Source organism: Salvelinus fontinalis, chromosome 23 (assembly GCF_029448725.1).
Source record: "Salvelinus fontinalis isolate EN_2023a chromosome 23, ASM2944872v1, whole genome shotgun sequence".
NCBI classification, from domain to species: Eukaryota; Metazoa; Chordata; class Actinopteri; order Salmoniformes; family Salmonidae; genus Salvelinus; species Salvelinus fontinalis.
In genome coordinates, this window is record NC_074687.1 from 1,222,306 (window position 1) to 1,248,719 (window position 26,414).

The 26,414-nt window shown below is 52.7% G+C and overlaps 1 protein-coding gene across 1 annotated transcript in view; it reads left to right on the top strand.

Annotated features, from left to right (window-relative positions):
- Positions 1-26,414, top strand: part of LOC129820679 (unconventional myosin-X-like) — a 440,174-nt gene that overhangs the window by 275,168 nt on the left and 138,592 nt on the right. Inside the window, exons 14-17 of the mRNA XM_055877525.1 lie at positions 3,076-3,168; positions 7,998-8,066; positions 25,527-25,609; positions 26,063-26,171. Of these exons, the coding sequence (XP_055733500.1) occupies positions 3,076-3,168; positions 7,998-8,066; positions 25,527-25,609; positions 26,063-26,171 (354 nt within the window). The remainder of the gene's footprint in view (positions 1-3,075; positions 3,169-7,997; positions 8,067-25,526; positions 25,610-26,062; positions 26,172-26,414) is intronic.

The following is a 26,414-nucleotide window of genomic DNA, read 5'->3' on the forward strand; positions in this document are numbered from 1 at the left end:
TACACAGACACCCACCTGACTATACTGACCAGGACTCTAATACACAGACACCCACCTGACTATCCTGACCAGGACTCTAATACACAGACACCCACCTGACTATCCTGACCAGGACTCTAATACACAGACACCCACCTGACTATACTGACCAGGACTCTAATACACAGACACCCACCTGACTATGCTGACCAGGACTCTAATACACAGACACCCACCTGACTATGCTGACCAGGACTCTAATACACAGACACCCACCTGACTATCCTGACCAGGACTCTAATACACAGACACCCACCTGACGCTCCTGACCAGGACTCTAATACACAGACACCCACCTGACTATACTGACCAGGACTCTAATACACAGACACCCACCTGACTATACTGACCAGGACTCTAATACACAGACACCCACCTGACTATACTGACCAGGACTCTAATACACAGACACCTACCTGACTATACTGACCAGGACTCTAATACACAGACACCTACCTGACTATACTGACCAGGACTCTAATACACAGACACCCACCTGACTATACTGACCAGGACTCTAATACACAGACACCCACCTGACTATACTGACCAGGACTCTAATACACAGACACCCACCTGACTATCCTGACCAGGACTCTAATACACAGACACCCACCTGACTATGCTGACCAGGACTCTAATACACAGACACCCACCTGACTATGCTGACCAGGACTCTAATACACAGACACCCACCTGACTATCCTGACCAGGACTCTAATACACAGACACCCACCTGACTCTCCTGACCAGGACTCTAATACACAGACACCCACCTGATGCTCCTGACCAGGACTCTAATACACAGACACCCACCTGACTATACTGACCAGGACTCTAATACACAGACACCCACCTGACTATACTGACCAGGACTCTAATACACAGACACCCACCTGACTATCCTGACCAGGACTCTAATACACAGACACCCACCTGACTCTCCTGACCAGGACTCTAATACACAGACACCCACCTGATGCTCCTGACCAGGACTCTAATACACAGACACCCACCTGACTATACTGACCAGGACTCTAATACACAGACACCCACCTGACTATCCTGACCAGGACTCTAATACACAGACACCCACCTGACTATACTGACCAGGACTCTAATACACAGACACCCACCTGACTATCCTGACCAGGACTCTAATACACAGACACCCACCTGACTATGCTGACCAGGACTCTAATACACAGACACCCACCTGACTATGCTGACCAGGACTCTAATACACAGACACCCACCTGACTATCCTGACCAGGACTCTAATACACAGACACCCACCTGACTCTCCTGACCAGGACTCTAATACACAGACACCCACCTGATGCTCCTGACCAGGACTCTAATACACAGACACCTACCTGACTATACTGACCAGGACTCTAATACACAGACACCTACCTGACTATACTGACCAGGACTCTAATACACAGACACCCACCTGACTATACTGACCAGGACTTTAATACACAGACACCCACCTGACTATACTGACCAGGACTCTAATACACAGACACCTACCTGACTATACTGACCAGGACTCTAATACACAGACACCCACCTGACTCTCCTGACCAGGACTCTAATACACAGACACCCACCTGACTATACTGACCAGGACTCTAATACACAGACACCCACCTGACTATACTGACCAGGACTCTAATACACAGACACCCACCTGACTACACTGACCAGGACTCTAATACACAGATGCCTACCTGACTATACTGACCAGGACTCTAATACACAGACGCCTACCTGACTATACTGACCAGGACTCTAATACACAGACACCCACCTGACTATCCTGACCAGGACTCTAATACACAGACACCCACCTGACTATGCTGACCAGGACTCTAATACACAGACACCCACCTGACTCTCCTTACCAGGACTCTAATACACAGACACCCACCTGACTATACTGACCAGGACTCTAATACACAGACACCCACCTGACTATACTGACCAGGACTCTAATACACAGACACCCACCTGACTATACTGACCAGGACTCTAATACACAGACACCCACCTGACTATCCTGACCAGGACTCTAATACACAGACACCCACCTGACTATGCTGACCAGGACTCTAATACACAGACACCCACCTGACTATGCTGACCAGGACTCTAATACACAGACACCCACCTGACTATCCTGACCAGGACTCTAATACACAGACACCCACCTGACTCTCCTGACCAGGACTCTAATACACAGACACCCACCTGATGCTCCTGACCAGGACTCTAATACACAGACACCCACCTGACTATACTGACCAGGACTCTAATACACAGACACCCACCTGACTATACTGACCAGGACTCTAATACACAGACACCCACCTGACTATCCTGACCAGGACTCTAATACACAGACACCCACCTGACTCTCCTGACCAGGACTCTAATACACAGACACCCACCTGATGCTCCTGACCAGGACTCTAATACACAGACACCTACCTGACTATACTGACCAGGACTCTAATACACAGACACCTACCTGACTATACTGACCAGGACTCTAATACACAGACACCCACCTGACTATACTGACCAGGACTTTAATACACAGACACCCACCTGACTATACTGACCAGGACTCTAATACACAGACACCTACCTGACTATACTGACCAGGACTCTAATACACAGACACCCACCTGACTCTCCTGACCAGGACTCTAATACACAGACACCCACCTGACTATACTGACCAGGACTCTAATACACAGACACCCACCTGACTATACTGACCAGGACTCTAATACACAGACACCCACCTGACTATACTGACCAGGACTCTAATACACAGATGCCTACCTGACTATACTGACCAGGACTCTAATACACAGACGCCTACCTGACTATACTGACCAGGACTCTAATACACAGACACCCACCTGACTATACCGCACCCATCTCTATGTGTGAGCTGTGCCAAGCTGAAGAAACACTAGTCTTGTTTTATTCCCAGAAACTAACCTTCCTTTTGTCCGTCAGAAACTGGGCATGTTGGCTCTGATCAACGAGGAGAGTCGCTTCCCTAAAGGCACCGACTACACCCTGCTAGAGAAACTACACAGTAGACACGCTGTGAGTACACACACACACACACACACACACACACACACACACACACACACACACACACACACGTTCACACACGTACACACACGTACACACAGACATACATACACACAGACACACCCGTACACACACACACACACACACACACGTACACACACACACACACACACACACACACACACACACACACACACACACACACACACACACACACACACACACACACACACACACACACACACAGACATACATACACACATACACACACATGATTTTTTACAATCACTTTGGCACTAATTTCATTTTTCAAAACTCTGATCAAAACATTGCATTGTGTATTCATATCTTTAAAGGAACGTTGCACTTGCAGAATCATTGGTTCAATCATGTATCATGAAATACCATAGGAACATTCATTTAGATCACCCACACACCAGATACCGATAGTTTCACTCTGCAGTTGTTCGTACAATCGTTAAATATTGTAGTACAAAATATGTGATACATGTTTCATTGTGGTACTACACGTAAATACATCACTGTAAAATAACTAGTAGAGAGAACACTACAGACACAGTGGAATCATTGAACAAAATATGAAATATATTGATGAAATACAATAAAATCAAAACAGGTTTATTTGAATCAAAGCAAAAATAATTAGCTACAAAAAAAGAAAAAAACTACAGTAAAATGTCAACTGTAGTGTTCCTCACCTGGCTTACTGTAAAACGTCAACTGCAGTGTTCCTCACCTGGCTTACTGTAAAACGTCAACTGCAGTGCTCCTCACCTGGCTTACTGTAAAACGTCAACTGCAGTGCTCCTCACCTGGCTTACTGTAAAACGTCAACTGCAGTATTCCTCACCTGGCTTACTGTAAAACGTCAACTGCAGTGCTCCTCACCTGGCTTACTGTAAAACGTCAACTGCAGTGTTCCTTACCTGGCTTACTGTAAAACGTCAACTGCAGTGTTCCTCACCTGGCTTACTGTAAAACGTCAACTGCAGTGTTCCTCACCTGGCTTACTGTAAAACGTCAACTGCAGTGTTCCTCACCTGGCTTACTGTAAAACGTCAACTGCAGTGTTCCTCACCTGGCTTACTGTAAAACGTCAACTGCAGTGTTCCTCACCTGGCTTACTGTAAAACGTCAACTGCAGTGTTCCTCACCTGGCTTACTGTAAAACGTCAACTGCAGTGTTCCTCACCTGGCTTACTGTAAAACGTCAACTGCAGTGTTCCTCACCTGGCTTACTGTAAAACGTCAACTGCAGTGTTCCTCACCTGGCTTACTGTAAAACGTCAACTGCAGTGTTCCTCACCTGGCTTACTGTAAAACGTCAACTGCAGTGTTCCTCACCTGGCTTACTGTAAAACGTCAACTGCAGTGTTCCTCACCTGGCTTACTGTAAAACGTCAACTGCAGTGTTCCTCACCTGGCTTACTGTAAAAGCAAAGGATTGGTTACTGTACTTCTATATTTCCATCAACCCTGTCTTGTGGATTTGGCCACAGGTTCTCATCCACATCACAATGGATGTTTTTCATTAGCCAAACATCTTGGGAAGAATCCAGGCCTGACACTGGTCTGCCGTGATGTCATTGCATGGTCATCCATGGCCTGGAGAAGAGTGGCTTGTTCGTGAGGGCGCCTATCATATACCTTCCACCTCCATGTAGAGAGAAATCCCTCAATCGGGTTTTAGGAAAGGAGAGTATGGGGGTAAGCACAGGGTGGTAAATTGTGGTTGGGCCTGAAACCACGCTTGCACCATTTGAGCATGGTGGAACCTGATTATCCCACACGATGACATAAGTCACGCTATCAGCTCTACAGACCTGATTGAGCTCATCAAGGACGGTTACAAGGAGACCTGCGTTATATGATCCAATACAAGGTCTGCGTCCCACCATCTTCCGATATAGCCGCACACGGTGATGTCCAGGTACTTGGATGGTTGCACCGCTGGCCAATGAAATTCCGACCTCTCCTCTTTGTCTTGGCCAGGTTGAAGCCTCATCCAAAAAGAGGAATTTGTGATGGTTTTCGTCAACATCCAGCTCCATCACCCTGTAAAAATACATTTTGGAAAGAGAATTACTGATTACAATGAAGAATTTTGGGGGGATTTTTCAGAACAGGCATCTTGAAACTGAACATACCTGAACATAGTCAGTCCTCAGGTGCTTCACTCTGGCTGCATTTCTTTCTGAAGGCACACGGTATAGCTGTTTTAGAGACACCTGGTGCCTTTTCAGCATGCGTGCAATAGTCGGCAAACGGATGGCTTCCACACTGTTGAACATGTCGTCATCGTCCAAGATGTGCTGTCGTCCAAGATGTGCTGTCGTCCAAGATGTGCTGTCGTCCAAGATGTGCTGTCGTCCAAGATGTGCTGTCGTCCAAGATGTGCTGTCGTCCAAGATGTGCTGTCGTCCAAGATGTGCTGTCGTCCAAGATGTGCTGTCGTCCAAGATGTGCTGTCGTCCAAGATGTGCTGTCGTCCAAGATGTGCTGTCGTCCAAGATGTGCTGTCGTCCAAGATGTGCTGTCGTCCAAGATGTGCTGTCGTCCAAGATGTGCTGTCGTCCAAGATGTGCTGCAGAATTTCTGTAAAGCGAATATCATTTCTGGCCCGAACCAAATGGACCACAACTCGCTCTTGTTGGTCAGTCAGAATTTTTCCTCTGCCTCTCCTACGAAACAGCTGTCCTCCTGGGACTTTGACGCACTACAGTCTCTCGAGTTGACAGAGAATGGTGCAATAAACAAAACACATTCAGTGAGCGACAGATCTGTGGGCAGAAACACCTTGTTAATGAGAGAGGTCAGAGGAGAATGTCCAGACTCATTCAAGCTAACAGAAAGGCCACAAAACGCTCAAATAACAGCTGTTTAAAACAGTGGTGTGCAGAAGGGCATCTCTTAACGTACAACACCGTGAATAATTCAGGCTGTTTTGGAGGCAAAAGGGGGTCCTACCCAGTACTAGATAGGTGTACCTAATAAAGTGGCCGGTGAGTGTACAGTAATGTCAAATCTGAAAACATGGTCTGGAAAAGTGGTACATGGGACCATAGAAACAGTGTCTGATAAAGAATGATGATGAAATATTACATCCATAGATAATGTAGTCCGATTGGTTCATGTTCCACGGTAATTGGTGTCAATGGATCTCGTTATCCTGAAACTCTCATGATCTAAAACATGGAATATTGTTTGTCAGTTTCCATAAAACTGTGCATTAAGAGTAATGCAACAGTTATCATTTTGATCAGTTGTATCAATTGATAGTTAGATCATTGTAAATTAAATGAATAGACAGTCATCTCAGATGTAATGTGTGAATTGCATTTTGAAATGGTAAAACTTTGTTAAGTTGTGTCATTTTGAACATGTGAGTTTAGTTCAATGAACAAATGATCTTAGCTTTATGTGTATTTTATCCAAGCAATTGGGAAAAGTGTTAGAGTTTTGAAAAATTTGCGTTTTGATCATTGGTTGTGAGTTTAGAGTTTTGAAAAATGACATCAAGGTTCTGAAATTAGTGCCAAAGTGATTGTAACAAACTGTAAGCGCTCCTCAGACCCAGGCTGTATAATGTCTTCGGAGTAGAGCAGATCAGTGCAGTAACTCTGTCCTCTCAGTCCTATCTGTCACCTCTTCCCTCTCAGCCCTCTCTTCCCTCTCAGCCCTATCTGTCACCTCAGTCCTCTCTTCCCTCTCTGTCACCTCAGTCTTCTCTGTCCCCTCAGTCCTCTCTGTCCTCTCAGTCCTATCTGTCACCTCTTCCCTCTCTGTCCCCTCAGCCCTCTCAGCCCTCTCAGCCCTCTCTTCCCTCTCTGCCCTCTCAGCCCTCTCAGCCCTCTCTGCCCTCTCAGCCCTCTCAGCCCTCTCAGCCCTCTCAGCCCTCTCAGCCCTCTCAGCCCTCTCTGCCCTCTCTGCCCTCTCAGCCCTCTCTTCCCTCTCAGCCCTCTTCCCTCTCTTCTCTCTTCTCTCTTCCCTCTCAGCCCTCTCTTCCCTCTCAGTCCTCTCAGTCCTCTCAGCCCTCTCTTCCCTCTCTTCCCTCTCAGTCCTCTCAGCCCTCTCAGTCCTCTCAGCCCTCTCAGCCCTCTCTTCCCTCTCAGCCCTCTCTTCCCTCTCTTCCCTCTCAGCCCTCTCAGCCCTCTCAGCCCTCTCAGCCCTCTCAGCCCTCTCAGCCCTCTCAGTACTCTCTTCTCTCTTCCCTCTCTTCTCTTTTCCCTCTCTTCTCTCTTCCCTCTCTTCCCTCTCTTCCCTCTCTTCCCTCTCAGCCCTCTCTTCCCTCTCTTCCCTCTCTTCCCTCTCAGTCCTCTCAGCCCTCTCAGCCCTCTCTTCCCTCTCAGCCCTCTCAGCCCTCTCAGTACTCTCTTCTCTCTTCCCTCTCTTCTCTTTTCCCTCTCTTCTCTCTTCCCTCTCAGCCCTCTCTTCCCTCTCATCCCTCTCTTCTCTTTTCCCTCTCTTCCCTCTGAGCCCTCTCTTCCCTCTCAGCTCTCTCAGTCCTCTCAGTCCAGACAGGCCGGTGGAAACTGAAGAAATGCACAACAGAATACCACAACTGAACTGACCTCCTACTACAGATTAAATATTTTTATTTTGTTACAGTTTCTGTCTGTGGCTTCTGCACTCTTTCAGATACGATGGTCACAACATTACTCATTGCATTAGGCTACGTCAACTCCGTCAACTCAAATCAGCTGATGTGTTCTGAACATGTAGTTCCTTACCGAGTGTCCAGTGTAATGTTGGTGTCTCTGACTCTCTCTCTCTCTCTACCTCTCTCTCTCTCTCTCTCTCTCTCTCTCTCTCTCCAGACTAACCAGTACTACATGAAGCCCAGAGTGACGGATCACCAGTTTGGCATCAAGCACTATGCTGGAGAGGTAAATTACCTTCAAGGAGCTCAACACTTGAGAAGGTCTGTCTCTCTCTGTCTCTCTGTCTCTCTATCTCTCTCTCTGTCTCTCTATCTCTCTCTCTGTCTCTCTATCTCTCTCTCTGTCTCTCTCTCTGTCTCTCTCTCTCTCTCTCTCTCTCTCTCTCTCTCTCTCTCTCTCTCTCTCTCTCTGTCTCTGTCTCTGTCTCTCTCTCTGTCTCTCTCTCTGTCTCTCTCTCTGTCTCTCTCTCTCTCTGTCTCTCTCTCTCTGTCTCTCTCTCTCTCTGTCTCTCTCTCTCTGTCTCTCTCTCTCTGTCTCTCTCTCTCTCTCTCTCTCTCTCTCTCTGTCTCTGTCTCTGTCTCTCTCTCTGTCTCTCTCTGTCTCTCTCTGTCTCTCTCTGTCTCTCTCTGTCTCTCTCTGTCTCTCTCTGTCTCTCTCTCTCTCTCTCTGTCTCTCTCTGTCTCTCTCTGTCTCTCGCTCTCTGAAATACAATTTGTAGATACTTCCAAAGCAGTATTTCAGGAAATAAAGTACAATACAATGAGGATAATGAAATCCACTTCATTTCAGTAATAATAATAGTAATAATAGTAGTAATAGTAGTAATAGTAGTAATAGTAGTAATAGTAGTAATAGTAGTAATAGTAGTAATAGTAGTAATAGTAGTAATAGTAGTAATAATAGTAATAATAGTAGTAATAGTAGTAATAGTAGTAATAGTAGTAATAGTAGTAATAGTAATAGTAATAATAGTAGTACATATTAAAATGGATACAGGACACTCCTGCTGTTGTATTGTGGAATCTTCAGGAGATACATTTAATTAAATAGTCATGTGATTATAAAAAGAAAGAAAGGCCAATAAATAAAAACATCAAGATGGTTCCACTATGTATTACATACAATGTTATATACAATGTAAATACTTCAGTGTAACGGCTTTCTTCCTGGGATGAAGGACCAAAACGCAGCTAGTGTTCAACATGATTTAATAAAGAATATAACGTGAACACTACAAGCAACAAAACAATACATGTGAAAACCGAAAACAGTCCTATCTGGTGCAGAACACAAAGACAGGAAACAATCACCCACAAACAAACAGTGCAAACAGGCTACCTTAATATGGTTCCCAATCAGAGACAATGACAAACACCTGCCTCTGATTGAGAACCATATTAGGCCAAACAATAAACCCAACATAGAAACACAAAACATAGAATGCCCACCCAGCTCACGTCCTGACCAACTAAACAAAGACTAAACAAAGGTCAGGAACGTGACATTCAGGGAATAAAGGTCATGTCCCTCAGGCTATGGCAATCATATACCTTGACTGTAATGGCGCCGGAGAGGATGGCTGCCAACTGTGTTATATTGTGTGTTTTTTCACATTGTTTATAACTTATTTAGTACATAATGTTGCTGCTACCGTCTCTTATGACCGAAAAGAGCTTCTGGACATCAGAACAGCGATTACTCACCTTGAATTGGACTAAGAGTGTTTCTTTAATGAGTCGGACGAGAGGGATTTACTCCAGACACCCGAACAGGCCCTCAACCCGTCATTCGCAGGAGAAAGAGACAGAGATTTTGCGGAAAGAGATCGGGGTGCATTGTGAGGATCAGGCGGCGAGTGGCTAATTAATCTGCCTTTACCGTCTGTACTGTTAGCCAACGTACAATCGCTGGAAAATAAATGGGACGAACTAAAAGCAGGTATATCCTACCAACGGTAAAAACTGTAAGGTCTTTTGTTTCACCGAGTCTGAACGACGACATTAAGAACATACAGCTTGCGGGTTATACGCTGTATCGACAGGACAGCAGCCTCTGGTAAGACAAGGGGTGGCAGGTTATACACTGTATCGACAGGACAGCAGCCTCTGGTAAGACAAGGGGTGGCGGGTTATACGCTGTATCGACAAGACAGCAGCCTCTGGTAAGACAAGGGGTGGCGGGTTATACGCTGTATCGACAGGACAGCAGCCTCTGGTAAGACACGGGGTGGCAGGTTATACGCTGTATCGACAGGACAGCAGCCTCTGGTAAGACACGGGGTGGCAGGTTTTACGCTGTATCGACAGGATAGAACAGACGCCTCTGGTAAGACAAGGGGTGGCAGGTTATACGCTGTATCGACAGGACAGCAGCCTCTGGTAAGACAAGGGGTGACAGGTTATACGCTGTATCGACAGGACAGCAGCCTCTGGTAAGACACGGGGTGGCAGGTTATACACTGTATCGACAGGACAGCAGCCTCTGGTAAGACAAGGGGTGGCAGGTTATACGCTGTATCGACAGGACAGCAGCCTCTGGTAAGACAAGGGGTGGCAGGTTATACGCTGTATCGACAGGACAGCAGCCTCTGGTAAGACAAGGGGTGGCAGGTTATACGCTGTATCGACAGGACAGCAGCCTCTGGTAAGACAAGGGGTGGCAGGTTATACGCTGTATCGACAGGACAGCAGCCTCTGGTAAGACAAGGGGTGGCAGGTTATACGCTGTATCGACAGGACAGCAGCCTCTGGTAAGACAAGGGGTGGCAGGTTATACACTGTATCGACAGGACAGCAGCCTCTGGTAAGACAAGGGGTGGCAGGTTATACGCTGTATCGACAGGACAGCAGCCTCTGGTAAGACACGGGGTGGCGGGTTATACGCTGTATCGACAGGACAGCAGCCTCTGGTAAGACAAGGGGTGGCAGGTTATACGCTGTATCGACAGGACAGCAGCCTCTGGTAAGACAAGGGGTGGCAGGTTATACACTGTATCAGCAGGGTAGAACAGCAGCCTCTGGTAAGACACGGGCGGGACCTATGTACAGTTGAAGTCGGAAGTTCAGTCATTAAAACTTGTTTTTAAACCACTCCACAAATGTCTTGTTATCAAACTATAGTTTTGGCAAGTCAGTTAGGACATCTACTTTGTGCATGACACAAGTCATTTTTACAACAATTGTTTACAGATTATTTCACTTATAATTCACTGTATCACAATTCCAGTGGGTCAGAAGTTGACATACACTAAGTTGACTGTGCCTTTAAACAGCTTGGAAAATTCCAGAAAATTATGTAATGTCTTTAGAAGCTTCTGATAGGCTAATTGACATCATTTGAGTCAATTGGAGGTTTTTGTGGATGTATTTCAAGGCCTACCTTCAAACTCAGTTCCTCTTTGCTTGACATCATGGGAAAATCAAAAGAAATCAGCCAAGACCTCAGAAAAAAAATTGTAGACCTCCACAAGTCTGGTTCATCCTTGGGAGCAATTTCCAAATGCCTGAAGGTACCACATTCAACTGTACAAACAATAGTACGCAAGTATAAACACCATGGGTGTAAAGGCAGTCATTGTTGTTCTCCCCCTTAGACGAGAAGGAGCATGGATAGGACCAAGATGCGGATTGAGGGAAATAAGCCATCTTTTAATGAAAACAGCAAACAAGACACTACAAAACTACAAAACAACAAACGTGACTAACCTTCAACCGTCCATGTGAGGGCACAGGAACAAACACCCACAAAACCCCAGTGAAACCCTGGCTGCCTTAGTATGACTCTCAATTAGAGACAAACGATACACACCTGTCTCTAATTGAGAATCATACCAGGCCGAACACAAAAACCAACCTAGAAATACAAAACATAGACTACCCACCCAACACTCACGCCCTGACCAATAAAGACATACAAAACAAGAGAAAACAGGTCAGGAACGTGACAGAACCCCCCCCCTTAAGGTGCGAACTCCGGGCGCACCAGCACAAAGTCTAGGGGAGGGTCTGGGTGGGCGTCTGTCCACGGTGGTGGCTCAGGCTGAGGGCGAGGTCCCCACCCCACCATAATCAATCCCCGCTTCTTTATCCCCCTCCCAATGACCACCCTCCCACTAACACCACCTAAATGAAGGGGCAGCACCGGGATAAGGGGCAGCACCGGGATAAGGGGCAGCACCGGGATAAGGGGCAGCACCGGGATAAGGGGCGGCAAGTCCTGGCTGAGGGACTCCGGCAGGTCCTGGCTGAGGGACTCCGGCAGGTCCCGGCTGAGGGACTCCGGCAGGTCCCGGCTGAGGGACTCCGGCAGGTCCCGGCTGAGGGACTCCGGCAGGTCCCGGCTGAGGGACTCCGGCAGGTCCCGGCTGAGGGACTCCGGCAGGTCCCGGCTGAGGCTCTGGCTGGTCATGGCAGGACGGCTCTGGCAGGTCATGGCAGGACGGCTCTGGCTGGTCATGGCAGGACTGCTCTGGCTGGTCATGGCAGGACGGCTCTGGCTGACTGAGACGCACTATATGCCTGGTGCGTGGTACCGGAACTGGAGGTACCGGGCTGAGGGCACGCACCTCAGGGCGAGTGCGGGGAACAGGAACTGGGCACACTGGACTCTCGTGGCGCACTCTAGGCCTGGTGCGTGGTACCGGAACTGGAGGTACCGGGCTGGAGACACGCACCATAGGGAGAGTGCGTGGAAGAGGAACAGGGCTCTGGAGATGCACTGGAAGCCTGGTGCGTGGTGTAGGCACTGGTGGTACTGAGCTGGGGTGGGAAGGTGGCGCCGGATATACCGGACCGTGAAGGAGGACACGCGCTCTTGAGCACCAAGCCTCCCCAACCTTACCAGGTTGAATGGTCCCCGTAGCCCTGCCAGTGCGGCGAGGTGGAATAGCCCGCACTGGGCTATGCAGGCGAACCGGGGACACCACCTGTAAGGCTGGTGCCATGTACGCCGGCCCGAGGAGACGTACTGGAGACCAGATACGTTGGGCCGGCTTCATGGCACTCGGCTCGATGCCCAACCTAGCCCTCCCAGTGCGGCAAGGTGGAATAGCCCGCACTGGGCTAAGCACGCGTACTGGGGACACCGTGCGCTTTACCGCATAACACGGTGTCTGACCAGTACGACGCCCTCTTACTCCACGGCAAGCCCGGGGAGTTGGCTCAGGTATCCAACCCGGCTTCGCCACACTCCCCTTTAGCCCCCCCCCCAATAAATTTTTGGGTGAGCCTCTCGGGCTTCCAGCCGCTCTGCCTTGCTTTTGCCTCATAAAACCTCCTCTCCGCATTTGCTGCCTCCAGCTCCGCTTTGGGGCGGCGACACTCCTCTGGCTCTGCCCAGGGTCCTTCTCCGTCCAGAATCTCCTCCCAAGTCCATTCCTCTTTTCCCCATTGCTGTAGTTCCTTTTCTCTCTCCTCAATCCGCTTGGTCCTGTTGTGGTGGGTGTTTCTGTAAAGGCAGTCATTGTTGTTCTCCTCCTCAAACGAGAAGGAGCATGGATAGGACCAAGATGCGGATTGAGGGAAATAAGCCATCTTTTAATGAAAACAGCAAACAAGACACTACAAAACTACAAAACAACAAACGTGACTAACCTTCAACCGTCCATGTGTGGACACAGGAACAAACACCCACAAAACCCCAGTGAAACCCTGGCTGCCTTAGTATGACTCTCAATTAGAGACAAACGATACACACCTGTCTCTAATTGAGAATCATACCAGGCCGATCACAAAAACCAACCTAGAAATACAAAACATAGACTACCCACCCAACACTCACGCCCTGACCAATAAAGACATACAAAACAAGAGAAAACAGGTCAGGAACGTGACAATGGGACCACACAGCCGTCATACCGCCCAGGAAGGAGACGCGTTCTGTCTCCTAGAGATGAACGTACTTTGGTGGGAAAAGCACAAATCAATCCCAGAACAACAGCAAAGGACCTTGTGAAGATAATGGAGGAAACGGGTACAAAAGTATCTATATCCACAGTAAAACGAGTCCTATATCAACATAACCTGAAAGGCCGCTCAGCAAGGAAGAAGCCACTGCTCCAAATCCATCATGTAAAAGCCAGTCTACGGTTTACAACTGCACATGGGGAAAAAGATCGTACTTTTTGAGAAATGTCCTCTGGTCTGATGAAACAAAAATAGAACTGTTTGGCCATAATGACCTTTGTTATGTTTGGAGGAAAAAGGGGGAGGCTTGCAAACCGAAGAACACCATCCCAACTGTGAAGCACGGGGGTGGCAGCATCATGTTGTGGGGGTGCTTTGCTGCTGGAGGGACTGGTGTACTTCACAAAATACATGGCATCATGAGGCAGGAAAATTATGTGGATATTTTGAAGCAACATCTCAAGACATCAGTCAGTCTCCTCTATACCACCCACCTGGTAGTGTGATGGATGGGACTACCAGCGCTCTGTAACCTAGAGGGCAACCAGTGGGTCCATCTCCTCTATACCACCCACCTGGTAGTGTGATGGATGGGACTACCAGCTCTCTGTAACCTAGAGGGCAACCAGTGGGTCCATCTCCTCTATACCATGTTTCACACCTGGTAGTGTGGTGGATGGGACTACCAGCTCTCTGTAACCTAGAGGGCAACCAGTGGGTCCGTCTCCTCTATACCACCCACCTGGTAGTGTGGTGGATGGGACTACCAGCTCTCTGTAACCTAGAGGGAAACCAGTGGGTCCATCTCCTCTATACCACCCACCTGGTAGTTTGGTGGATGGGACTACCAGCTCTCTGTAACCTAGAGGGCAACCAGTGGGTCCGTCTCCTCTATACCACCCACCTGGTAGTGTGATGGATGGGACTACTAGCTCTCTGTAGCCTAGAGGGCAACCAGTGGGTCCTTCTCCTCTATACCATGTTTCACACCTGGTAGTGTGGTGGATGGGACTACCAGCTCTCTGTAACCTAGAGGGCAACCAGTGGGTCCGTCTCCTCTATACCATGTTTCACACCTGGTAGTGTGGTGGATGGGACTACCAGCTCTCTGTAACCTAGAGGGAAACCAGTGGGTCCATCTCCTCTATACCACCCACCTGGTAGTGTGGTGGATGGGACTACCAGCTCTCTGTAACCTAGAGGACAACCAGTGGGTCCATCTCCTCTATACCACCCACTTGGTAGTGTGGTGGATGGGACTACCAGCTCTCTGTAACCTACAGGACAACCAGTGGGTCCGTCTCCTCTATACCAACCACCTGGTAGTGTGGTGGATGGGACTACCAGCTCTCTGTAACCTACAGGACAACCAGTGGGTCCGTCTCCTCTATATCACCCACCTGGTAGTGTGGCGGATGGGACTACCAGCTCTCTGTAACCTAGAGGGCAACCAGTGGGTCTGTCTCCTCTATACCACCCACCTGGTAGTGTGGTGGATGGGACTACCAGCTCTCTGTAACCTAGAGGGAAACCAGTGGGTCTGTCTCCTCTATACCACCCACCTGGTAGTGTGGTGGATGGGACTACCAGCTCTCTGTAACCTAGAGGGAAACCAGTGGGTCCATCTCCTCTATACCACCCACCTGGTAGTATGGTGAATGGGACTACCAGCTCTCTGTAACCTAGAGGGAAACCAGTGGGTCCATCTCCTCTATACCACCCACCTGGTAGTGTGGTGGATGGGACTACCAGCTCTCTGTAACCTAGAGGGCAACCAGTAGGTCCGTCTCCTCTATACCACCCACCTGGTAGTGTGGTGGATGGGACTACCAGCTCTCTGTAACCTAGAGGGCAACCAGTGGGTCCGTCTCCTCTATACCACCCACATGGTAGTTAGGTGGATGGGACTACCAGCTCTCTGTAACCTAGAGGGCAACCAGTGGGTCCGTCGCCTCCTTTATACCACTCACCTGGTAGTGTGGTGGATGGGACTACCAGCTCTCTGTAACCTAGAGGGCAACCAGTGGGTCCGTCTCCTCTATACCACCCACCTGGTAGTGTGGTGGATGGGACTACCAGCTCTCTGTAACCTAGAGGGCAACCAGTGGGTCTGTCTCCTCTATATCATGTTTCACACCTGGTAGTTTGGTGGATGGGACTACCAGCTCTCTGTAACCTAGAGGACAACCAGTGGGTCCATCTCCTCTATACCACCCACCTGGTAGTGTGGTGGATGGAACTACCAGCTCTCTGTAACCTAGAGGGCAACCAGTGGGTCCGTCTCCTCTATACCACCCACCTGGTAGTGTGGTGGATGGGACTACCAGCTCTCTGTAACCTACAGGACAACCAGTGGGTCCGTCTCCTCTATACCAACCACCTGGTAGTGTGGTGGATGGGACTACCAGCTCTCTGTAACCTACAGGACAACCAGTGGGTCCGTCTCCTCTATACCACCCACCTGGTAGTGTGGCGGATGGGACTACCAGCTCTCTGTAACCTAGAGGGCAACCAGTGGGTCTGTCTCCTCTATACCACCCACCTGGTAGTGTGGTGGATGGGACTACCAGCTCTCTGTAACCTAGAGGGAAACCAGTGGGTCTGTCTCCTCTATACCACCCACCTGGTAGTGTGGTGGATGGGACTACCAGCTCTCTGTAACCTAGAGGGAAACCAGTGGGTCCATCTCCTCTATACCACCCACCTGGTAGTATGGTGAATGGGACTACCAGCTCTCTGTAACCTAGAGGGAAACCAGTGGGTCCATCTCCTCTATACCACCCACCTGGTAGTGTGGTGGATGGGACTACCAGCTCTCTGTAACCTAGAGGGCAACCAGTAGGTCCGTCTCCTCTATACCACCCACCTGGTAGTGTGGTGGATGGGACTACCAGCTCTCTGTAACCTAGAGGGCAACCAGTGGGTCTGTCTCCTCTATACCACCCACATGGTAGTTTGGTGGATGGGACTACCAGCTCTCTGTAACCTAGAGGACAACCAGTGGGTCCATCTCCTCTATACCACCCACCTGGTAGTTTGGTGGATGGGACTAGCAGCTCGCTGTAACCTAGAGGGCAACCAGTGGGTCCGTCTCCTCTATACCACCCACCTGGTAGTGTGGTGGATGGGACTACCAGCTCTCTGTAACCTAGAGGGCAACCAGTGGGTCCATCTCCTCTATACCACCCACCTGGTAGTGTGGTGGATGGGACTACCAGCGCTCTGTAACCTAGACGGCAACCAGTGGGTCCGTCTCCTCTATACCACCCACCTGGTAGTGTGGTGGATGGGACTACCAGCTCTCTGTAACCTAGAGGGCAACCAGTGGGTCTGTCTCCTCTATACCATGTTTCACACCTGGTAGTTTGGTGGATGGGACTACCAGCTCTCTGTAACCTAGAGGGTAACCAGTGGGTCCGTCTCCTCTATACCACCCACCTGGTAGTGTGGTGGATGGGACTACCAGCTCTCTGTAACCTAGAGGACAACCAGTGGGTCCGTCTCCTCTATACCACCCACCTGGTAGTGTGGTGGATGGGACTACCAGCTCTCTGTAACCTAGAGGGCAACCAGTGGGTCCATCTCCTCTATACCACCCACCTGGTAGTGTGGTGGATGGGACTACCAGCGCTCTGTAACCTAGACGGCAACCAGTGGGTCCGTCTCCTCATATCACCAACCACCTGGACTAGCTGATGGTGGATGGGACTACCAGCTCTCTGTAACCTACAGGACAACCAGTGGGTCCGTCTCCTCTATACCACCCACCTGGTAGTGTGGTGGATGGGACTACCAGCTCTCTGTAACCTAGAGGGCAACCAGTGGGTCTGTCTCCTCTATACCATGTTTCACACCTGGTAGTTTGGTGGATGGGACTACCAGCTCTCTGTAACCTAGAGGGCAACCAGTGGGTCCGTCTCCTCTATACCACCCACCTGGTAGTGTGGTGGATGGGACTACCAGCTCTCTGTAACCTAGAGGGCAACCAGTGGGTCCGTCTCCTCTATACCACCCACCTGGTAGTGTGGTGGATGGGACTACCAGCTCTCTGTAACCTAGAGGGCAACCAGTGGGTCCGTCTCCTCTATACCACCCACCTGGTAGTGTGGTGGATGGGACTACCAGCTCTCTGTAACCTAGAGGGCAACCAGTGGGTCCGTCTCCTCTATACCACCCACCTGGTAGTGTGGTGGATGGGACTACCAGCTCTCTGTAACCTAGAGGGCAACCAGTGGGTCCGTCTCCTCTATACCACCCACCTGGTAGTGTGGTGGATGGGACTACCAGCTCTCTGTAACCTAGAGGGCAACCAGTGGGTCTGTCTCCTCTATACCACCCACCTGGTAGTGTGGTGGATGGGACTACCAGCTCTCTGTAACCTAGAGGGCAACCAGTGGGTCCGTCTCCTCTATACCACCCACCTGGTAGTTTGGTGGATGGGACTACCAGCTCTCTGTAACCTAGAGGACAACCAGTGGGTCCGTCTCCTCTATACCACCCACCTGGTAGTGTGGTGGATGGGACTACCAGCTCTCTGTAACCTAGAGGGCAACCAGTGGGTCCGTCTCCTCTATACCATGTTTCACACCTGGTAGTTTGGTGGATGGGACTACCAGCTCTCTGTAACCTAGAGGGCAACCAGTGGGTCCGTCTCTATACTATATTTCACACCTGGTAGTTTGGTGGATGGGACTACCAGCTCTCTGTAACCTAGAGGGCAACCAGTGGGTCCGTCTCCTCTATACCATGTTTCACACCTGGTAGTGTGGTGGATGGGACTACCAGCTCCCTGTAACCTAGAGGGCAACCAGTGGGTCTGTCTCCTCTATACCATGTTTCACACCTGGTAGTTTGGTGGATGGGACTACCAGCTCTCTGTAACCTAGAGGGAAACTAGTGGGTCTGTCTCCTCTATACCACCCACCTGGTAGTGTGGTGGATGGGACTACCAGCTCTCTGTAACCTAGAGGACAACCAGTGGGTCCATCTCCTCTATACCAACCACCTGGTAGTGTGGTGGATGGGACTACCAGCTCTCTGTAACCTAGAGGGCAACCAATGGGTCCGTCTCCTCTATACCACCCACCTGGTAGTGTGGTGGATGGGACTACCAGCTCTCTGTAACCTAGAGGGCAACCAGTGGGTCCGTCTCCTCTATACCACCCACCTGGTAGTGTAGTGGATGGGACTACCAGCTCTCTGTAACCTAGAGGGCAACCAGTGGGTCCGTCTCCTCTATACCACCCACCTGGTAGTGTGGTGGATGGGACTACCAGCTCTCTGTAACCTAGAGGGCAACCAGTGGGTCCATCTCCTCTATACCACCCACCTGGTAGTGTGGTGGATGGGACTACCAGCTCTCTGTAACCTAGAGGACAACCAGTGGGTCTGTCTCCTCTATACCACCCACCTGGTAGTGTGGTGGATGGGACTACCAGCTCTCTGTAACCTAGAGGACAACCAGTGGGTCTGTCTCCTCTATACCACCCACCTGGTAGTGTGGTGGATGGGACTACCAGCTCTCTGTAACCTAGAGGACAACCAGTGGGTCCATCTCCTCTATACCACCCACCTGGTAGTGTGGTGGATGGGACTATCAGCTCTCTGTAACCTAGAGGACAACCAGTGGGTCCATCTCCTCTATACCACCCACCTGGTAGTGTGGTGGATGGAACTACCAGCTCTCTGTAACCTAGAGGGCAACCAGTGGGTCCGTCTCCTCTATACCACCCACCTGGTAGTGTGGTGGATGGGACTACCAGCTCTCTGTAACCTAGAGGGAAACCAGTGGGTCCGTCTCCTCTATACCACCCACCTGGTAGTGTGGTGGATGGGACTACCAGCTCTCTGTAACCTAGAGGACAACCAGTGGGTCTGTCTCCTCTATACCACCCACCTGGTAGTGTGGTGGATGGGACTACCAGCTCTCTGTAACCTAGAGGACAACCAGTGGGTCTGTCTCCTCTATACCACCCACCTGGTAGTGTGGTGGATGGGACTACCAGCTCTCTGTAACCTAGAGGGCAACCAGTGGGTTCGTCTCCTTTATACCATTTTTCTTCTAGGATGACAATGTCAATATTTCCAATTTCTTTGATGAAGTCTGGGTTCCTGCTCTTTATGCCAAAGGCAGATGACCTCTGACCTTGTATATTCCAGGATGAGATAGTAAAGCTTTGTGTTCCATAGTGTCTCGTGTTGTTCTGGTGTGGTTTAGACCCGGACCATCACAGTAGTGTGTGTGTGTGTCTCTCTCTCCTCCCTCTCTCCCTCTCCCTCTCTCTCTCTCTCTCTCTCTCTCTCTCTCTCTCTCTCTCTCTCTCTCTCTCTCTCTCTCTCTCTCTCTCTCTCTCTCTCTCTCTCTCTCTCTCTCTCTCTCTCTCTCTCTCTCTCTCTCGCTCGCTCGCTCGCTCGCTGTTATCTGGAAGGCCTCTACTGCAGAGTAGGAGCCACCATGATTCCTGTCCCTCCCTCCTCTCCCTACACCCCCTCTCCCTAGACCCCCTCTCCCTAGACCCCCTCTCCCTAGACCCCCTCTCCCCTGCTGCTTCCTCTGTTATCTGGAAGGCCTCTACTGCAGAGTAGGAGCCACCATGATTCCTGTCCCTCCCTCCTCTCCCTACACCCCCTCTCCCTACACCCCCTCTCCCTAGACCCCCTCTCCCTAGACCCCCTCTCCCCTGCTGCTTCCTCTTATCTGGAAGGCCTCTACTGCAGAGTAGGAGCCACCATGATTCCTGTCCCTCCCTCCTCTCCCTACACCCCCTCTCCCTACACCCCCTCTCCCCTGCTGCTTCCTCTTATCTGGAAGGCCTCTACTGCAGAGTAGGAGCCACCATGATTCCTGTCCCTCCCTCCTCTCCCCTGCTGCTTCCTCTTATCTGGAAGGCCTCTACTGCAGAGTAGGAGCCACCATGATTCCTGTCCCTCCCTCCTCTCCCCTGCTGCTTCCTCTTATCTGGAAGGCCTCTACTGCAGAGTAGGAGCTACCATGATTCATGTCCCTACCTCCTCTCCCTACACCCCCTCTCCCTAGACCCCCTCTCCCTAGACCCCCTCTCCCTAGACCCCCTCTCCCTACACCCCCTCTCCCTACACCCCCTCTCCCTACACCCTGTCCCTCCCTCCTCTCCCCTGCTGCTTCCTCTGTTATCTGGAAGGCCTCTACTGCAGAGTAGGAGCCACCATGATTCCTGTCCCTCCCCCCTCTCCCCTGCTGCTTCCTCTGTTATCTGGAAGGCCTCTACTGCAGAGTAGGAGCTACCATGATTCCTGTCCCTCCCTCATCTCCCTAGACCCCCTCTCCCTAGACCCCCTCTCCCTAGACCTCCTCTCCCTAGACCCCCTCTCCCTAGACCCCCTCTCCCTAGACCCCTTCTCCCTACACCCCCTCTCCCTAGACCCCCTCTCCCTAGACCCCCTCTCCCTACACCCCCTCTCCCTAGACCCCCTCTCCCTAGACCCCCTCTCCCTAGACCCCCTCTCCCTAGACCCCCTCTCCCTAGACCCCCTCTCCCTACACCCCCTCTCCCCGGCTGCTTCCTCTTATCTGGAAGGCCTCTACTGCAGAGTAGGAGCCACCATGATTCCTGTCCCTCCCTCCTCTCCCTACACCCCCTCTCCCTAGACCTCCTCTCCCTACACCCCCTCTCCCTAGACCCCCTCTCCCCTGCTGCTTCCTCTTATCTGGAAGGCCTCTACTGCAGAGTAGGAGCCACCATGATTCATGTCCCTCCCTCCTCTCCCTACACCCCCTCTCCCTAGACCCCCTCTCCCTACACCCCCTCTCCCTAGACCCCCTCTCCCCTGCTGCTTCCTCTTATCTGGAAGGCCTCTACTGCAGAGTAGGAGCTACCATGATTCCTGTCCCTCCCTCCTCTCCCTACACCCCCTCTCCCTAGACCCCCTCTCCCTAGACCCCCTCTCCCTAGACCCCCTCTCCCTAGACCCCCTCTCCCTAGACCCCCTCTCCCTACACCCCCTCTCCCTAGACCCCCTCTCCCTAGACCCCCTCTCCCTAGACCCCCTCTCCCTAGACCCCCTCTCCCTACACCCCCTCTCCCTAGACCCCCTCTCCCTACACCCCCTCTCCCTACACCCCCTCTCCCTAGACCCCCTCTCCCTAGACCCCCTCTCCCTAGACCCCCTCTCCCTAGACCCCCTCTCCCTAGACCCCCTCTCCCTACACCCCCTCTCCCTAGACCCCCTCTCCCCTGCTGCTTCCTCTTATCTGGAAGGCCTCTACTGCAGAGTAGGAGCTACCATGATTCCTGTCCCTCCCTCCTCTCCCTACACCCCCTCTCCCTAGACCCCCTCTCCCTAGACCCCCTCTCCCTAGACCCCCTCTCCCTACACCCCCTCTCCCTAGACCCCCTCTCCCTAGACCCCCTCTCCCTACACCCCCTCTCCCTAGACCCCCTCTCCCCTGCTGCTTCCTCTTATCTGGAAGGCCTCTACTGCAGAGTAGGAGCCACCATGATTCCTGTCCCTCCCTCCTCTCCCTACACTCCATCTCCCTAGACCCCCTCTCCCTAGACCCCTCTCTAGTCCCCTCTCTAGACCCCTCTCTAGACCCCTCTCTAGTCCGCTCTCTAGACCCCTCTCTAGACCCCCTCTCTCTAGACCCCTCTCTAGACCCCTCTCTAGTCCGCTCTCTAGACCCCTCTCTAGTTCCCTCTCTAGTCCCCTCTCTAGTTCCCTCTCTAGACCCCTCTCCTAGACCCCCTCTCCCTACGCTCCCTCTCTAGACCCCTCTCTAGTCCCCTCTCTAGACCCCTCTCTAGACCCCTCTCTAGTCCGCTCTCTAGACCCCTCTCTAGTTCCCTCTCTAGACCCCTCTCTAGACCCCTCTCTAGTTCCCTCTCTAGACCCCTCTCTAGTCCCCTCTCTAGACCCCTATCTACACACCTCTCTAGACCCATTTCCAGTCCCCTCTCTAGTCCCCTCTCTAGTACGCCTCTCTGAGTCCGCCACCTGATTCCTGTCCCCTCTCTAGCCCCTCTCTAGACCCCCTCTTCCTAGACCCCCTCTGACCCTACTTAGTCCACTCTCTAGACCCCTCTCTAGTTCCCTCTATAGACCCCCTCTCCCTAGACCCCTCTCCCTAGTCCCCCTCTCCCTAGACCTCCTATCCCTACACCCCTCTCCCTAGACCCCCTCTCCCTACACCCCCTCTCCCTACACCTCCTCTCCCTACACCCCCTCTCCCTAGACCCCTTCCCCCTACACTCCCTTTCCCTAGACCCCCTCTCCCCTGCTGCTTCCTCTTATCTGGAAGGCCTCTACTGCAGAGTAGGAGCCACCATGATTCCTGTCCCTCCCTCCTCTCCCTACACCCCCTCTTCCTAGACCCCCTCTCCCTACACCCCCTCTTCCTAGACCCCCTCTCCCTAGACCCCCTCTCCCTAGACCCCCTCTCCCTAGACCCCCTCTCCCTAGACCCCCTCTCCCTACACCCCCTCTCCCTACACCCCCTCTCCCTAGACCCCCTCTCCCTAGACCCCCTCCCCCTACACTCCCTCTCCCTAGACCCCCTCTCCCCTGCTGCTTCCTCTGTTATCTGGAAGGCCTCTACTGCAGAGGAGAGAGTCACTTCCTTCAGTATATTCATTATAAATCATAAAATATTTATCTAGTCTGTTTTATAAGGATTATTTGATATAGTAAACATTACAATGGTGAGACCTTATTCCAGATTAGTTAGACATTATTCCAGATATAGTGCCCCCCCCTGTTCCCTCTGTCCCCCTGTTCCCTCTGCCCCCCCCCCCCTGTTCCCTCTGTCCCCCCCCCCTGTTCCCTCTGTCCCCCTGTTCCCTCTGTCCCCCCCCCTGCTCCCTCTGCCCCCCCCCCCCTGTTCCCTCTGCCCCCCCCCTGTTCCCTCTTCCCCCCCCCCCCCCTGTTCCCTCTGCCCCCCCCCCCTGTTCCCTCTGCCCCCCCCCCCTGTTCCCTCTGCCCCCCCCCCCTGTTCCCTCTGTCCCCCTGTTCCCTCTGCCCCCCCCCTGTTCCCTCTGCCCCCCCCCTGTTCCCTCTGCCCCCCCCCCTGTTCCCTCTGCCCCCCCCCCTGTTCCCTCTGCCCCCCCCCCTGTTCCCTCTGCCCCCCCCCCTGTTCCCTCTGCCCCCCCCCTGTTCCCTCTGCCCCCCCCTGTTCCCTCTGCCCCCCCCCCTTGTTCCCTCTGCCCCCCCCCTGTTCCCTCTGTCCCCCTGTTCCCTCTGCCCCCCCCCCTGTTCCCTCTGTCCCCCTGTTCCCTCTGCCCCCCCCCCTGTTCCCTCTGCCCCCCCCCCTGTTCCCTCTGCCCCCCCCCCTGTTCCCTCTGCCCCCCCCCCCCTGTTCCCTCTGCCCCCCCCCCCTGTTCCCTCTGCCCCCCCCCTGTTCCCTCTGCCCCCCCCCTGTTCCCTCTGCCCCCCCCCCTGTTCCCTCTGCCCCCCCCCCTGTTCCCTCTGTCCCCCCCCCCTGTTCCCTCTGTCCCCCCCCCTGTTCCCTCTGCCCCCCCCCCCTGTCCCCCCCCCTGTTCCCTCTGCCCCCCTGTTCCCTCTGCCCCCCCCCCCCCTGTTCCCTCTGCCCCCCCCCTGTTCCCTCTGCCCCCCTGTTCCCTCTGCCCCCCCCCCCCCTGTTCCCTCTGCCCCCCCCCTGTTCCCTCTGTCCCCCTGTTCCCTCTGCCCCCCCCCCTGTTCCCTCTGCCCCCCCCTCCTGTTCCCTCTGTCCCCCCCCCTCCTGTTCCCTCTGTCCCACCCCCCCTGTTCCCTCTGTCCCACCCCCCCTGTTCCCTCTGCCCCCCCCCCCTGTTCCCTCTGTCCCCCCCCCTGTTCCCTCTGCCCCCCCCCCCTGTTCCCTCTGTCCCCCCCCCTGTTCCCTCTGCCCCCCCCCCCTGTTCCCTCTGCCCCCCCCCTGTTCCCTCTGTCCCCCCCCCCCTGTTCCCTCTGCCCCCCCCCCTGTTCCCTCTGTCCCCCCCCCCCTGTTCCCTCTGCCCCCCCCCCCCTGTTCCCTCTGCCCCCCCCCCCTGTTCCCTCTGCCCCCCCCCCCTGTTCCCTCTGCCCCCCCCCTGTTCCCTCTGTCCCCCCCCCCCTGTTCCCTCTGTCCCCCCCCCTGTTCCCTCTGCCCCCCCTGTTCTCTCTGCCCCCCCCCCCTGTTCCCTCTGCCCCCCCCCTGTTCCCTCTGCCCCCCCCCTGTTCCCTCTGCCCCCCCACCCTGTTCCCTCTGCCCCCCCCCTGTTCCCTCTGCCCCCCCCCCCCTGTTCCCTCTGCCCCCCCCCTGTTCCCTCTGTCCCCCCCCTGTTCCCTATGCCCCCCCCCTGTTCCCTCTGTCCCCCCCCTGTTCCCTCTGCCCCCCCCCTGTTCCCTCTGCCCCCCCCCCTGTTCCCTCTGCCCCCCCCCCCTGTTCCCTCTGCCCCCCCCCCCCCTGTTCCCTCTGCCCCCCCCCCCCCTGTTCCCTCTGTCCCCCCCCCCTGTTCCCTCTGTCCCCCCCCCTGTTCCCTCTGTCCCCCCCCTGTTCCCTCTGCCCCCCCCCCCCTGTTCCCTATGCCCCCCCCTCCCCCTGTTCCCTCTGTCCCCCCCCCCTGTTCCCTATGCCCCCCCCTCCCCCTGTTCCCTCTGTCCCCCCCCCCCTGTTCCCTCTGCTACGCTTTGTTCACACCGTCCCTTCTCTCTCAGCGAGTCTCAGCTACAGCTTTGACAGACTTTAGGAGACTAGCTATCATTCTCTTCATGTACAGTACTGTACTAACTGAACGTACTGTAACATGCCTCTGGTCTGTCTACTCCACTACCTGTTTATTTTGACCAGGTTCTGTATGACGTCAGAGGGATCCTACAGAAGAACAGAGATACCTTCAGAGATGACATCTTGAACATGCTTAAAGACAGCAGGTACACACGATATGTATTACTGTTAGCAGGTAGCCTAGCGCAGGGTTTCCCAAACTCGGTCCTGGGGCCCCCCAGGTGCACGTTGTGGTTTTGAATCAGCTGTGTGGTGATAGGCCAACATCCAACATCTGCACAAAGGGGAGGGCCCAGGAGTGATTTTTGGAAACACTGGCCTAGCGGGTAAGAGCATTGGGCCAGTAACCGAAAGGTCACTGGTTCAAATCCCGAGCCGGCAGTCCCCAAGAACAACTGCACCCTGACATGGACGTCGATTAAGGCAGCCCCCCCCCCCCCCCCCTCTCTGATTCAGGGGGGTTAAATGTGGAAGACACATTTCAGTTGAAGGTATCCCCCTTTCCCCTGGTCATAAAATGCCTGTTGAATAATCTCTGCAGTATAGTTCCTCCTTTAGACGAGTTTGTTTTTGATTGTAAATGACTGTGTGTGTTGCAGACTTGACTTCATCTATGACCTGTTTGAGCGTGTCGGGAGCAGGAACGGAGAGGAGACCCTGAAGATGGGCACGGCCAGACGAAAACCCACCGTCAGCTCTCAGTTCAGGGTGAGGACCAATATTCATGACCTCTGACCTCTAACCCTAACCCACCGTCAGCTCTCAGTTCAGGGTGAGGACCACTATTCATGACCTCTGACCCCTAACCCACCGTCAGCTCTCAGTTCAGGGTGAGGACCACTATTCATGACCTCTGACCTCTAACCCTAACCCACCGTCAGCTCTCAGTTCAGGGTGAGGACCACTATTCATGACCTCTGACCTCTAACCCACCGTCAGCTCTCAGTTCAG